A 16,394-nucleotide genomic window follows, 5' to 3' on the forward strand; every position below is an offset into this window, starting at 1 on the left:
TTATCTCCAAACCCGTTAGATTTTGTTAAATTCTTTCAATTGCTGAAATGATTCCTGTTGCAAGGCCTAAAAAGGCTCCACGGAGAAAAGTTGTCAGACGACTCCTTGTAAGGGTTAATGCTTGTGAATTGTGAAAAATTACCAGTTGAGCGTAGTTAGAATTACAAAAAAAAATGTATTAGTAACAGAGAAATGACATTTGCTATGACAAAAAATATTCATTTATTATGTCAAACTACTTATATCGTATTTAGGTATAGATCTTGACCTTTTGGCAAGTAACATGTCTTTGATGCTGTCTTATATTTTTGTCGTTGCCAACACATACATGCATTTAACGTGACCATTCTTATTGTTACCATGTAGACTTATTGATTTTGGGAACTCTCCAGAAGCTTATCATACCGATACACCTGGTCCATGCTCCCCATTTCAGTGGAGTTGCTCATTTTTTTTATGTTTGTTAGTAGGTATTATTTTGGTTATTTTATGTACTTTAATGTGTATGTCTGCTGTACGTCTTCACCGACTGTTTTTTTTTTTTTTTTTTTTTTTGCGTTCTCTTGATTTCCGCTAGAATCTTGCTTGCATTGATTACTCTTCCAATATATTCAACATATGTTGTTGCTTTTTACTTTTCGAACTTGATCATAATGCAATAAAAACAACGCTGTTGCGCTTTTTATTTCTCCCCAGGCACCTTTGATTGCTGCGGGCGCTCTCGGATGCGTTCGGGCGTTTTTTAGCATGACCGTCAGAAAGACATGTTATGGTATGCGAAATTCGATTAGTTTCATATCCTAACCAACTAACCAATCAGAACTGTTGTATCAAATGTGATTTGAGGACCACGTCAACATGGTCGACAGCTGATTAGAACAACTTGAAATCAAACAAATTTTGACAGATCAGGGAGAAAAATGGTACTTACTACTGTATTCAAAAGAATATGAGATTGAAGAATATTTCAATGTGTTAAAATTAAACAAGAGACTGAAGAGTCCAACTTAGAATCTCCTTGCATTCATTCACTATCCCTTGGCTTTTTCAATTTTTTTCTATACTCGAATTCACCTCAGCTTGTTTGCAGTTTTTTTTAGATTATTTTTTTATTACTCTAAAGTTCCTTTAAAAATCTAGCCATTTTATTTATGTCGTTCTGTACTACAATTCTCAATACGACTCATTACGAGTAATTACAAAAATAAACACAAAAAACCGTAAACAATCTGAGGTGACCACAGAATCTAACAGTAAAAAAAATAAAAAATTTATTTAAAATACATTCTTTAAAAGGAAACATTTAAAGTGTTTTTTTTTATTACGTGTAATTGATTTCACACACACATATCTTTATACACATGCAGTGAAAGAAATTAGCACTAGCAGTAGACCTACAGACCGAGTCTATAAAATCAAGCAGATCTATGAAGAAATTGGCTCAAATTAGTTTGAAATCTACAGTGCGGTCTACCTAAAATTATGGTGGGTCTATGTTTACCAAAAATAAAGTTTCTAACACTGCACATGTAAATATATGTTTTCATATATATATATATGTCATCAGGGAAACTCACAGAGTGGTCCACTTGTCAGACATATTTTACAGTTGAAAGGCCAGGATAGGAAACTCACTCAAATTTAATTCTAGCCAGTCCTGAATACAATTTTTCAATATATATACTTTATGGCTATATATATTTTTACTAAAATTAGCCAGCCCTGCCGAAAAATGGCTTGTCTTGGGCCGGCCTGTAGGGTACTATTTCTAAATCTGTCAGATATCATATGGTTCTATTTTTTTTCAGTCAGCCCTTTTCAATTTCCAAAGTTTGCTGACTGTAGTGTTGTTGCTTATTTGTACCTGTGCTTACATTCGATCCATTGCTCCAAAGATATTGGATAAGAATAAAACTGGGTAAGAAATTTGCATTATTCATTTTTTTTTATCTATGAGAGATTTTTGTGTTTGGCTGCCAAAAAATGCTGCCTTATTATATGTAGTATTTTGCTGCAGGCTTCATCAGTGTTAGAAATTATCAAAATATTTGCATTACATACATCGTAAGTTAAAACTGCCTTTTTGATGTAAAAATTTGTATATTAAGTTAAGCTCTTATATGTATATGAAAGATGCATGTGTATAGCATTGAATTGTCTGCACTCTGCTTATATTTATCTGAATCTTCACTAGCATTTGAACTTCATAAATGAATTTTGTTTTTTTCTGTAGGGTACTTGGTACGTTCTGGAAGTGTGCAAGAATTGGTATGTTTATACATCTGAAGTGTTACATGTGTTAATTAAAGAAGATGAATTTTCCAAGTCTTGTGTATATGATCAAATAAATATCACAGGAGCTAATTTGGAACATGGATGGCTCCTATTTCTCCACTTCCTTTTTTTTCATCAGTTACTATTTTTATTCACTAACCAATTTTCTGCGTCTTTTATATATCAGATTGTGATATAATATATTTTATTATATTTTACTTAGAATCTAACAACGATCTATTTTATTAGAGTCCAAGACTAAAAAATTCAAACAGAAATAATTGTTATCAAGTAAAAAGGGGGAGTGGCCTGAATCAGCGTGAACAAATCAAGATCTTACTGTAGTGTATACATGTGGCTCATTTTGGGATTGAACACTACATCCCAATGACCAATAATGCTGCCAGTTTTTCTCAGTCATGGAAAAATTCTTAGGATTTTTATACATGTCTGACAACAATCATCACTCAGAAAAATTTTTTGATACAATTTAATTGGTTGCCAAGTTGAAAAAAAAAATCCAAATTCATTTTTGATACGACAACAGTTACTTTCAAGATGTGTAACCTAGATTAACACCTGTGCATTGAACCAATAATGTAGAAACACTTTGATCTCTTACACTATAAGAGTAATTGCTGGTAGCTTCCAGTAAAGACCTATAAATGCAAATAAGTGTACACTGAAACAGAGAAGTATGCAGAGTTCTTTTTTTGCAAGTATATACATGTACATGTAGAAAATAATCATGCTGTCAGTAAATTCTAATTTTTTTTTACTTTTCTCTTTGCAGGTGAAAGACTGAGTCCATATGTTGCACTTAGTTGTGTAGGAATGGCTATCAGCATTCTTTTCTTGAGCTGAAATAGACTACATGTTCATCATGGATTTATATTTTGAGATATTTACATGACATTACAGTGGATTCATTGGCTTTTGAAATCCATGACAATGTGCTGTTTGAGAGAAGTTGTTCTGACTGTATATGACTATTGAATGTCTGAATGCTTTAATTAGAGATTTTAGCAGTGTTACTTTGAAAAATATATACATGAAAACTTTTTGAAATACAGAGTTGTTTTATTATATTTGTACAAATGATGCCAAAGTACATGTATACACTAACCTACAGTACATGTACACTGTACCTTAAAACACCAGTACATGGTTTTAGTGTCGAAACATCTTTCAACATGAAACTGTTACGGTATACCAGTGTCTGTTCATCCAACCGTCCATCATTCACACTTCCCTCAGTAACTTTCATGAAACTTAAGTGAATTTCTTTCCATAATGCAAAATTCATTTTGATTTTTTTTTTATAAAACGCACCACACAAAGTGATACCCTCTGAAATTATTGTAGTTGCATCTGCCTTTCCCCAAACTTTTTCCAGAGGATAACTTTAGAAGATGTCCAGGGATCCCAGGGTTTGACACTAACCTTTCTCACTAGATAGCCCACAGGACTATCTTGTAGATGTATTAAATGGTCCTAAAAATGTTTTGTGGTCCTCTATACTTTGGACTTGAAAGATTTAAGAATTAACTTAGGGTGCCCAAAGGACTCTCAATTTAAAGTTCAAGGTTGTCCTACCTCAAAATGAGGTAGGCACAGGGCTTCTGTACCACTGTTAGTGTCGAACACTGGTTCTTTGCAAACTATACAGTTATTGGGTATCACAAAATACAGGTAAACTTTAAATTTCAGTTTGATCAAATTACTTACATAAATGTTACATCAACAAAATTTTGTTGATGAATTGGAGTTATTTTTCTTTGAATATTTGAGAATTGTGAAAGGTAGTTCTTTTTGGGTGTCATGGAACTGAGATAGAATTTTATAAGCTCACATGGTTGTCGTTAACAATTTTTCAAAACTCTTCTCCTCTGACAATTGGAACCAGCCGTGGTATGAATGTTCCTTGGGGTATCCTACATAGAAGTGATGTGGGGATTTTTGATCCATTGAAAAACATGGCCACCATTACTAAAAATAGAACAAAGGGGTCAGACAGCAAAATTATTTCAATTGCTGAAATGACCCTTATTGTAAGGCCTTCAAAAGTCTTCAGGAATCAAAATTGTCAGGTGACTCCTTGTAAGAGTTATTGCCCTTGCATGACGAAAAATGACTTTTTTTCTGTTTTCAGCCAATATCTTGAAAACTAGCGCTGAAATGATCCTTTTGATAGTCCTACCAAAGTCTTCTTGAGTCCATATTGTTGGACAACTCCTTGTTAAGTTTATTGCCCTTGAAAGACAAATGTTTGTTTTTAGTGGAGTCCGAGTTGCGCATTTACTTTTGTTACTTTGTATGTATGATTTTAGTTACTTTATGTTCTTGGTTGTGTATGTCTGTTTTACATGTCTGGTCTTTGTCCCTGGATTACATTCTTTTGATTGGCCGCTATAACCTTGGTTCCCTTGATTACTCTTTAACCAGGTGAGCGATTCAGATTCCTTGGAGCCTCTTGTTTAGGTTATTTTTGCCTTCATTTTGTTGTTGTTTTTTTATTAATTAGTTGTCTATCGTAGAATATGATTTTTTTACCATCACTTGGCGTCCGTCGTCGTCATTAATTTTTTCAAGCATCTTCTCTGAAACTACTGAATAGATTTGCATGAAACTTATAATGAGTGTTCCTTAGAGTACCCAGCACAAAACGACCATTTGGATTTTTGATCGGTTGAAAACTTGGCCACCGTTACTAAAAATAGAACATAGGGGTCAGACAGCAGATTTTTGCATATATCTCCAAAACCGTTAGCTTAATCCAAATTCTGACTTAGGATAAAAGTAATCAGCATGATGAGATCTGTCAGTGGTCAATTTTTTTGTGAAAATCTGTTGACACGTGTTGGAGTTATTGCTGTTATGGACATTTTTTGCTGTTTTTTATGTTATTACTTAAAAAAAATCTTAGAAACTGCTGTACAGAATTCAATAAAAGTTTTTATTTTTGTTTTTAGGTATCCTAATCAATTTGGATTTTTGATTGGTTAAAAACATGGCCACTGTTACTAAAAATAGAACATAGGGTCATACAGCAGATTTTTGGATATATCTCCAAAACTGTAATTAGGTTTAGCCAAATTCTGACATAGGATAGAAGTATTCAGCATGATAAGATCTATCTGTGGTCAAATTATGGTGAAAATCTGTTGACCCATGTTAGGATTATTGCCCTTTTTGGATGTTTTTGATGTTATTACTTTAAAAAATCTTCTTCTCAAAAACTGCTTGACAGAAATCAATGAAAGCTAGTTGGAATTCTTGTTTTTTAGTCTATCCTGCACAAACATTTGATTGGTTAAAAAAAAATGGCCATCGTTACTAAAAATAGAACATAGTGGTTGGACAGTAATTTTGTGCATATATCTCAAAAACCTAGGTTAAGGTAATATCTTTCAATTGCTGAAAGGATTCTTATGGTGAGGCCTACAAAAGTCTTCAAGGATCAATGTTGTCAGATGACTCCATGTAAGAGTTATTGCCCTTGAAAGGGAAACCATTATGTTTTCAGCAGTTTTCACTATAACCTATATCACTATATCACTATAACCGCTATAACCTTGGTTCCCTTGATTACTCTTTCAGCCAATATCTTGAAAACATTAATAGATAGAATGAAACTTTCAGTTGATGAAACGATCCTTCTGATAAGTTCTACAAAATTCTTCATGTAGTCAGAACTGGCTAGAGTTATTGCCCTTTGAAAGGCAAACAATTAATCAGGTGAGCGATTCAGGCTCATGGGAGCCTCTTGTTTAAAATTGGCACGATTAATTGGAGTTATCTTTCTTTAAACCACCGGTGGTGGTCAAAACAAAAAAATATATATATATCTCCAGCGCCTAATCCCTGAAGGGAGTAATCTTACTTGGGATTTTTTTTTTTAAATTAGCAATTGGAGTTATCTTTCTTGGAATGCTGAAAATTGGATGCATTTGAGTTTGATCTGATTACTTAAATGAAAGAGTAATCAAAGGAACCAACTTTCTAGCAGAAATCAAAAGAAAGTAATCCAAGGACAAAGACCAAACATGGAAAACAGACAAACACAACAAAGAGCATTTATTTAAGTACATTTGTAACTCAAATAGTACATGAAAGTAGTCTTTCTTTCAATATTTAAGAATTGCGAAAGTTAGTTCTTTTTTGGTATCATGGAACTGAGGTAGAATTTTATTCAGCTTAATTTTGCCTGTTAATTTTTGTCTTTGTTTTTTTTTTTATGAATTAGAGTTTTCATTCTTTGAATGTGATTTGTTTTAAATTCTCGCGATTAATTGGAGTTATCTTTCTTGGAATGCTGAACATGGGATGCATTTGAGTTTGACCTGATGTTCTCATGTAATGATTTGTTATTTAGTCCAGGACATGTCCATGGAGATTAAATACGACACAACTTGGCGGCATATCATGTAATGCAACATGCGATGCCCAATTTTTGAGTAATGGGGCTATTTTCACCTAACTAGTAAATCTAGAAAGCCCTAATTATGACCCCTTAGTTCTATTTTTGGTAGTAGTGGGCATGTTTTTCAACAGATCAAAGCTGAAAACATAAACCCTTAAGGAACAGTTATTTCAAGCATCAATGAATTATGTCCAATAGTTTCAGAACTAATCCAAACGGTTTTGGTGAAATTAAAAAAAAAAATAAAAAAAATAATAATTAACTTTAGTTGTGGTTGACCAATTGTTCTGAAATTTTTTTATGACTTTACTTACCATTAAAGGAAGATTCCTATTTAATTTGAACTTTCTTGGCCCCTATCGTTTTAGAAGAAGGACCAAAAAATGGTAAAAAAATATATGTGTTTTATTAAAGCATATACAGAATTTTTTTTCCCGATTTTAATTATTCTTTTTTTATTGTGTTCCTTTTTTGGTAAGCACATTTACGAGCACACTTTATGTGTTTAGGACCATTTTCGAGTTAAAAAAAATCAACTTTTTAATTTCGACAATTCTTTTTTTATTGGATCCCTCATAAAAACTTCAGATGTCTCATACGATTTTCGAATTATAATGAGTCAAAGGGACCACACCCGAAAAAAAATATATATATAGTCGATTTTTTCAGTTGTGGCTCTTTTACCCCTTATAATTAGAAAACCGTTTACTAGAGATAGCTGGACTTTAAATCTACAGCGCTGGGCTTTTTAATTACAATCTCTTATCTCTGTGAGACCAACAGGGCTCCATACGAATTAAACTGTACTACAATATTATATGTGATACCTAACGTGATTAATTTGCATGGCGCACCTTCTATATATATGTATATGCACACATTTACTTTTCAGTATTCATTAACAGATATATTGCATGGGACTGAAAAATATTCCAGTTGTTATTATAATTTGGGTTATAACACACACACACACACACACACACATATATATACAAATCTGCTTTTATTTTTGTTTCCATGTATCAATTAATCCGACAATAATATGTTTCGGTGGTATTTATTCATGAAAATAACATAAGGAACACTGTCATCCACGTGCGCATCCCCTCCTTTAACTCAGTTGTTCCCACAGTAATTTACTGGTCAATATTTTATGATACTTATATTTCTTTCTACCACACTTACAATACCCTCTGCAGGTCATTTTTCACAGTAATTTACTGCAATATTTCAAGATACTGGACTGAAAATATTTCCTTTTTTTGTAATTTGAGTTATCACGAATGTGAATAAAAAACATAATTGTTTTTATTTTTGTTTGCATATCAATACTCAATGCTTGCACCCGCTATTTATAAAACTTAAGGGTAAAATCAATGTAAAATATGTAAAATATTAAAAAATGATTTTTTAATACTAGAAAGTGTTTTTTTGATAAAAAAATCTAATTTGTAATATCAGAAAATGAATTTTCAATATTAAAAAATCATTTTTTAATATTAGAAAATGCTCGTTTTTGTCCACTTTGGCTTGCCATACCTTTTTCTACTTACTGACTTTAGTGATGAACAGTCGAGCGAGGATTATATGTACAATGATTAAATCTTTGAACCAAGGACTTAATCGTAAATTTAACAAGCACACAAATGTTTGATCCCATAGAGTCTGTGGGAAAAAAGGCAGCAAATAAAAAATGTCATACTGTGTCAACAGTGTGTTTTATAATTCTACAAACCACTCCTAATTTGGTACGTCGTATTGAAAATTTTAAATGTTGTTTCCAGAAATCTCTTTTGGTCATAAGAAAAAAGTACATTGGCGGAAGTGACTTCTACAGCGCCCTCTTCTACTTTCATTTTGAGGACGGTGTGGTGCAACTTTTTTGGTCGTGTCAATCTAGACTCATCCAACATCATATCCGTCTGAATTCAAGTTACGTTTGATAGGAAATAAAGAAAAATGCCACCCAAATTCGATCCAACCGCAATTACTATCGGTAAGACCAAAATACACAACTTTCGTTCTACTTAGTATGTCATATTTAAGTTGTGAATGTGTGCAATGCTATGGATTGAGTATTGTAATGCTAATTGCATACTTGCCGACAACTTCAATTAAATTAGTCTTTTATTACAATTCAGAGACCGTGATTGCTACGAGCATTTGCTGACTTGACTGGCAAATATATCTCGTGGATCCGTTGTGTGTTCTAGCTAGGATTTGGCCCCGTGCAGGTCCGGGTGTTAAAAGAATAGGCCTGCAGCAGCGCTAAGCTTGTCGTATGAGGCGACTAAATAGTGCTCAGAAACTAGCCGGGGGCTAGGCGCTCTGCCCACAGAGCAACTGGGATATGTGCCCCAGGTGGTGGAATGGGGTACCCCTGGCGTGTTACATGCTGGGGTTGTCAGGCTATAATACTGAAAACCTGACCGCAAACCATAGTGGTGCACCGTGTTGGGGAAGATGCCACATTCCTCGCACGTTGAAGAACCCTGCTGTGGTATTCGATAGGAGTAGGAACCTTTGCGCTCTGCCACAGGAGGCTAAATTGCCCGACCTTACCCATCCCCCCTTTTTCCAGTGGCAATCAAAATTTGTCGACCCTATTATCCTTGTGACCCATCCTTTTTTTTTTTCATTTCATGTGCATTTTATCATCAATTTCATGTTCATTGTCTGAATATAGCTGAAATATTGCTGCTCGGACGTTAAACCCCAACAAACAAACAAACAAACTAGCTAGGATTTGAAAATAGAGGGGCGGAGGAAAGATGGCACTTTAACGCGTAGCATGTTTTTTTTTCAACCAATAAGGGACATTGGTTTTATTTTTTTAGTTCAAATCAATTTCCATTTGGTTGATTTTTTATTGAAAACTTCGTTTTAGTAGATATTGGGGCAAATTAGCCTACTCTTTGCATCCATTTTGTACTTGTCAATTATCATACAAATACCCTGATCAGCTGATTAATCACAGATAATAAACTGAGGGTTAATTACGAGAGGATGGTTAATGAAGGGGACACTTCTTAATTGGCATGGGATAATTTATTAACAAGAGTGTAATCTTAAAGGAACATTCAGGTGTTTGTAAATAGGGTGTACTCAATAAGGGCAGAGGAGCGCGGGCTTGAAAGAGGTGGAGCACAGCGCCCCTCCTCTGCCCTAGCTAGGACATGGTTTGGATCCAGGTCTGACAGTATTTATGTACTGTAATATTGCATTACGAGTACATGTAACATACTTGACTTTCGTGATATATTTTGGTCAGACGTAACATTTCTAGACTGACAATGAATGTAATGATTTTGTTAACTCTAAAATCAATTTGTTTATACATTGTATGTGTAGGTAATATGGGTCATCAATATTGTTCCAGTTTAGTGGTTTTTTTTTTTGGTTCCCTAGTTTCACTTTCTATTGTCAGCATCATTAGAACACTTGATACAAGTGTTGTTTCTCCTGCCTTAAAGCGTTTTCCCAACTCCAGGCAATCGGGTAGCTAATTCCTGTTGGAGAATTATAGTCATACACAAGAAAATTAAACAACCTTGTTAGGTATACCGGTTATATATTCATCATGCTGGTATGATTCTACAAAAAAAACAGCATTTTTTAATAATGTAAATGATTGATTGATTGTTCGGGTTTAACGTCCGAGCAGCAATATCCGAGTTATATTCAGGCGATGAACATGAAATGGATAATAAAATGAACATGAAATGAAAAATTGGACGGGACACAAGGATAATAGGGTCGACAAATTTTGATTGCCACTAGAAAAAAGGGAGAGATAGGTAAGGTCAGACAATTTAACCTCCTGTGGTGGAGCGCAAAGGTTCCTACTATCGAATACCACAGCAGGGTTCTTGAACGTGCGAGGAACATGGCATCTTTCCCAACACGGTATACCACTATGGTTTGCGGTCAGGTTTTCCGTATTATAGCCTGACAACCCCAGCATGTAACGCCAGGGATACCCCATTCCACCACCTGGGGGCACACATCCCAGTTGCTCTGTGGGTAGAGCGCCTGGCCCCCGGCTAGGTTTCTGAGCAGTATTAAGTCGTCTCATGCGGCAAGCTTAGTGCTGCTGCAGGCCTATTCTTTTAACACCCGGACCTGCACGGGGCCAAATTCTAGCTAGAACACACAACGGATCCACGAGATATATTTGTTTTAAGTCGCCAATAATGTAAACAAAAGGAAAATCTAACCAATAGCTGTTAATTATATTTTAATAGTATTTAAATGCACAATAGACGAATGGTGAAAAATAATATTAACGGATAATGAAGGAAGAAAAAATAGAAAATAAGATTATTAAAATTATATGAATTAATAATAGCAAAAGATATAAAAAGTAACAGTTGGAAATAATCCAAGTACAAAAATAAACAAAAGCTTCTATCATGTTTAGATGAATGCTTGTATCGTGCGGATAAACGAACATTTCTAGCATGTGTTTAAACGAATGCAAAATAATGCATGATGAATGATGCACAAACGATAACATAGGAAACATGAACGTTTCAAGGAGTGTACCACTAGGTGTCGGGCCATTAAAGGAAGGCTGGGTTAGATTAGATCAGGGGTTGTTACTTGAAAAAGTAATCAAGGGAACCATGATTCAAGCAGAAATCAAAAGAATATAATTCAAGGAGAAAGAGCAGACAGGGAAACAGATGCACAACAAAGAAACTGAAATATCCAAAATAACAGGTGTAAAGGAACAAAAACAAATAAGAATCTTGGACTCCATAAAAATTGGGAGCATGGACCAGGTGCATCAGTTGGGTAAGCATCCTCTGCTTTTTCTAAAAACACTTGGGGTAGATGTATAAAACCCTTGTAACAAGATTGGTTTAAAGATAACATGTCCTCTATAAAGTGGAAACTGAGATCAAAGGATCTGGGTAAAGGATGTTTCATAATTGTGATCCGTCAGATTGGGTACATGTAGCTCTAAAGGCAGCCTCATAAGAGCGAAAAATCGGTTCACGAGTAGCAAAGCACAATTTGTTCCTATTGGAATGCCAATCGTGTACCATTTTGTAAGTAAGGGCTTGAAAAACAGATTTTCATTATGTCAGGCTAATGATAAGTTATTCAATCACTTTGAAATTATACAAGATTCCATACCATCAAAAGAACTCTTGACAAAAACGTCACTAAAAGAGAATGTCTGAAATTATACCAGGACATGCAATACCTCCTAAGGGAGGCTGGGAATGGGATTGTAAATGGAACCATCTATGAGGCCCTTTTGATTCTGGTCTAATTCTTATATTCCTATCATGTATCAAATACTTTATTGCCATCAATATGCAGAGCTGTATCAAGCCTGAGTGATGTGTGCACACTTGCCCCTACTGTTCTGGGTTCCATCTGCTGTCAATTACCAAGCTACGCCCTGTTAAATTGTCATAACCATAAAATTTCTGTAGTGATGACATCATCAAAAGCTGTGCAATCCCTATCTTAAAACTTTGCAGGGTCCTTGGTTCTTACAGAATGTCTGTACTATTCACATGCAGGACCTGCATATCAACTGAAATGTATACCCTTGTAGGCTGTAGGTGTTGGTGTAATGCCACTAGGAAAGGGAAAGTTTACCATTGGAAAATCACCTAAGTCTAATCATTTGACTCAAATGAATAAAAGTCAAATTGTCATATTTGTCATAAAGTTTAGGAGTAAGCATAGACAATTATGGTTATTTGAAATCCTGAATACCTAAGTGTTGTAACTTGTTTTAATTTTTCAAATACTGAGACCATAATTGCCAAGGAAGAAAGTTTTCGTCTGCCTAGGTTAAGTTCTATTAATTAGGGAGGAAAATGTATTATGATGAGAATAGGAATATATCATTTGCATTAGTATAAACCTTTGTCTATTTTGCATAATCTATTTCATTGATTACCTTCTCATTTATTTTACAGTATGTGTAAGAGCTGTAGGAGGTGAATGCCCAGCTACATCAGCTTTGGCCCCCAAGATTGGTCCATTGGGTTTGGTGAGTATATATGGGTTTTCTGTGAATTCAAACTCCCTAGACCTTGGCTTAGGCATTAATGGTTATGAGATTAAGAATTGCCAATATCAATATTTCTATAATTGTTTTATCTATGGGCTGATGCTTAATGTGTAAAAGAGACTTGGTGCGCAGTGATTGGGATTAAAATTTTACCAATGGGACTATGGTCCCCTTACCTTTCAATTCAATGGGACATTTTCAATTTTAATGGGCCATCCTGAAAGAAAACATGGGACAATATTTTGAAATGGCAGCTAAAAGTGGACAGACAATGAAGACCAAAGGTACATTTGTAACATAACAAACATTAATTTACACTGCAGATCAAATATTTTTTTAAAACATGTCAATTTTAACATCAAATCACTTTTCTTTTCTGTAGTTCGAGTTTTTATATTAATGTATTGTCTTGTCCTTTATCATGGTCCACAGATCCCCCCATCAGTTAGGCTATTAAAGTAGTTTAAAACAAATGATAGGAAAGAGTTTTTGTTTAGCTGCAATCAGATTTTGGATTTTTTGGGGGTGCTTCAGGATCGAATAATATGTCTCCACCATTATCATTTTTTTCAATAGGGGGTTCATAACCATGTCCAGCTGCCAAGTTAGTTTCTCTGACAATTGCAGTTTGATTCTGGTAATTACCATCATTAATGTTTTTTAGACTTTGAAAATGATAATTTCTTCTGTTTTGGGTCGAGCTTAAAAATGTCTTTGGTGGCATTTTCAATTTCAAATAGAACCGCCTGTCCACGCTTTTTTTGATATGATCAAATTATTTTTATTCTTTAACAATGTTTATTGTTCTTTTAAACATGTAAGCAATCAAGCATATCTATCTAAAAAATCGATAAAGTACCATTTCATTCCCTGGTCTTTAAATCCCCTTGAAAATGTGACGATCAAAATATCCGACTGCAGCTAATAAAAACATTGTTAAAAGACACGTTCATGCCTTTTTTACTGTCACAAGTAGTGGACCACACTCCACCATCAATTATGGGGAAACTTAATGCGCGCACATGATGTGACACATTAGGTACTCGATGCATCATTCTAAGATGAAATGCGACAATGGCGCATGGTGCACGGTAATCCCAATCACTGAGTGTGTCAGAACTAGTACAAATGTACAAAGCAAGGTCTGTTCGAGTAATAAAAAATTCTCATCTTGATATAAATGAAATACATGCTGTAGGGCGCTAAAATTAATCATTCAATCATGGTAAATTTTGCATTATGTCGTAATAAACAGATTTGCATCTGTTACTAATTTTACTTTACTTTGGAAATGCAAAGTTAATAAAGTGAAGTTAGTTTAGCTATTGGTTTTCAAGTCATTTTGGTACATATATTATTTTTTAGTCACCAAAAAAAGTAGGTGATGACATAGCCAAGTCAACAAGTGATTGGAAAGGTTTGAAAATTACAGTTAAACTGACTGTACAGAACAGACAAGCTAAATGTGAAGTAGTACCTAGTGCAGCTTCACTACTGATCAAGGCCTTGAAGGAACCACCAAGGGACAGGAAGAAGGTCAAGCATGGTAAGATTGTGTTGTAGTAGCAAAAATATGTAAGATTTCAGTTCACCCTTACCTTTTCATAAATAATGAATTAACTTTTTAGTTGGAAATAACTTTATCATACAATGTCTGACAACTGAGAAATATATAGGTAATTTTATGAATTTGTGGTGTATGGTCTGAAAATTACCTGAATTGGAACCACACATCATATAATAGTTTGTTTTTTTTTCAAGTTTAAGTGTTTGTAAGAATCAGGCAAAATGGGAAAAATCAAAATCATGCATGTCAAAACCCCACAGATCTGAAAATGTGATATCACTCAAGTGTACTTTTTCTATTTATTTGATCTCTGCATTACTGGCTTTCCTTGAAAATTTTTCAATGTAATGTTAGAAAAATGAGGTTTTTGAGAGTTATCAGCCCTTGAAATGTTCATTTTCGGTGCATTTCAATGAAATTAAAACTCATTGCACCAACATGATACAGATAATGTTGTCTTTTTCTTTTATTCTAATGGTACATATAGTCAAATTACACTATCAAAATGATTGGTTATTTTCATACCATGTTTCACCCAAAGCCTGATTCTTATAGAAACTGACACTTAATAATGCAAAGTACTGCTGGTATGCTAAACAATTTTTGGGAATAAAAGGTTGTGTATTATTTAATTTTTTAATATTTTATTTTCTAACACACCCAAAATTTGCTGTTTTATTCGTAGTCAAGCACAATGGAAGTATTTCCTTTGATGAAATCATCAAGATTGCAAGACAGATGAGACCCCGCAGTATGAGCAGAACATTGGCTGGTACCATCAAAGAAGTTTTGGGTAAGATGCAATACTAAGGCCATAAAAAAGAAATTCCTAGACTCATTCCCTCCAGACCAATTTTTACAATTTTCAAAATGCATTATGAAAAATATTCTTGACTCAAATGTTTAGAAACATTTGATGTCTTGTCCAGACCTGATTTATAATTATGTTATTTAGTAACTTCCGTATTGAAAATCATTATATTTTGCTGCTATTTCCTTTAAAATGGTTCCAAATTTGTTGAAAACTGGTATCGGTGTAGCTGCATCCTCCCAAGTCAGGGTTTTGTGTCCACCCTCATTCCCTTAAACCCCTGACATCACTCATTCATATGTAGGCTTTTTACCCATGAATCACATTTTGCATGATCCTTAGCTGGAGTGCTACTTAAAGTCTAAATGTGTCTTTATACTTCCTTGTTGTTTACAGGTACAGCGCAGAGTGTTGGTTGCACCATTGATAAAGCAGCTCCACATGATGTTATTGACAGAATAAACAGTGGAGAAATGGAGGTTCCTGATGTAAGTCATCTCTTGTAGAATACCAATCTTTGTTCTCAGACCTTTTCTGGTCTCCATGAGGGACCTCATTACCTGTTTTTATTGCCATATCATTAAAATTGAAATGAAAAAAACATGTTTTTGGACAATGAAATGTGAAGGATTATCTATATCCATAAATCAATATTTTCATCACTTAACCCAACAATGCAATTGTTATACTGATTTTTACAGGTTGTAGGATAGGTATTGATACTCAATTTCTTAAGTATACAAATAAAGGGCAACTGCTGTAGAAATATTGATTTTAAAAAACACCTGTCTTATAAAAAAATGTATTTGATATTATGACTGACCAATAGGGGTTCTTTTTTTTCTCTTAAATGGTTTAAAAAGGCTTATTAACTTCAATGAATTTTTTTTTTCAAACTAATTTTACTTTAATAAATGTTATTTTTTTTCTTTTTCAGGAGTAAAGGCCAAGAAAATAAAAGAAAATAAGACTATATCAATCTCATTTTTTTCTCTGTATTGTAAAAAGGTGCATATGTCTTAATTTGTGGCAAAACGAAACCAAAATCAGGGATATATACATTTGCTGAAAGGCAGTCAATACAAATTAGAAGTGAAATTGAAGGGTAACCATGGTTAAAGCATTTTCAAAAACATATATCTAAAGGGACACAATTAAGCCAAGAAGACCAAGAAAAAAGTAAACAGTATACAGAAACAAACAATAAGAACTAGAATTCTAGCAATTTAGACTCCTTCACAAAACTTGGAATATGTTTTAGATGTACAAGTAGGGCAAGCAT

The 16,394-nt window shown here is 34.1% G+C and overlaps 2 protein-coding genes across 2 annotated transcripts; both read left to right on the forward strand.

The window, feature by feature from the left end:
• The first annotated feature begins 773 nt into the window (after nt 1-773).
• On the forward strand, nt 774-3,342 carry LOC148610272 (protein kish-A-like). Its single transcript, XM_088542591.1, has 4 exons — nt 774-923; nt 1,809-1,918; nt 2,234-2,268; nt 3,068-3,342. The coding sequence occupies exons 1-4, from the start codon at nt 921-923 to the stop codon at nt 3,136-3,138; spliced, it is 219 nt and encodes a 72-aa protein (XP_088398717.1). The 5' UTR covers nt 774-920; the 3' UTR covers nt 3,139-3,342.
• Nucleotides 3,343-8,526: 5,184 nt separating this feature from the next.
• Nucleotides 8,527-16,085, forward strand: LOC148610273 (large ribosomal subunit protein uL11-like). Its single transcript, XM_088542594.1, has 6 exons — nt 8,527-8,693; nt 12,640-12,713; nt 14,100-14,280; nt 14,987-15,094; nt 15,509-15,600; nt 16,050-16,085. The coding sequence occupies exons 1-6, from the start codon at nt 8,657-8,659 to the stop codon at nt 16,053-16,055; spliced, it is 498 nt and encodes a 165-aa protein (XP_088398720.1). The 5' UTR covers nt 8,527-8,656; the 3' UTR covers nt 16,056-16,085.
• Nucleotides 16,086-16,394: the final 309 nt, after the last annotated feature.

Source organism: Perna viridis, chromosome 8 (assembly GCF_037379345.1).
Source record: "Perna viridis isolate PV_CMFRI_1.1 ecotype Kerala chromosome 8, ASM3737934v1, whole genome shotgun sequence".
Lineage (NCBI taxonomy): Eukaryota > Metazoa > Mollusca > Bivalvia > Mytilida > Mytilidae > Perna > Perna viridis.

Bases quoted from the DNA above. Each gene is read 5' to 3' on its own strand.
- LOC148610272 (XM_088542591.1), top strand. The intron at 1,919-2,233 runs GTAAGAAATTTG...TTTTTTCTGTAG, and splicing joins TTGGATAAGAATAAAACTGG to GGTACTTGGTACGTTCTGGA. The intron at 2,269-3,067 runs GTATGTTTATAC...TTCTCTTTGCAG, and splicing joins CTGGAAGTGTGCAAGAATTG to GTGAAAGACTGAGTCCATAT.
- LOC148610273 (XM_088542594.1), top strand. From the start codon at position 8,657: ATGCCACCCAAATTCGATCCAACCGCAATTACTATCG. The intron at 12,714-14,099 runs GTGAGTATATAT...ATTATTTTTTAG, and splicing joins AGATTGGTCCATTGGGTTTG to TCACCAAAAAAAGTAGGTGA. The intron at 14,281-14,986 runs GTAAGATTGTGT...TTTTATTCGTAG, and splicing joins CAGGAAGAAGGTCAAGCATG to TCAAGCACAATGGAAGTATT.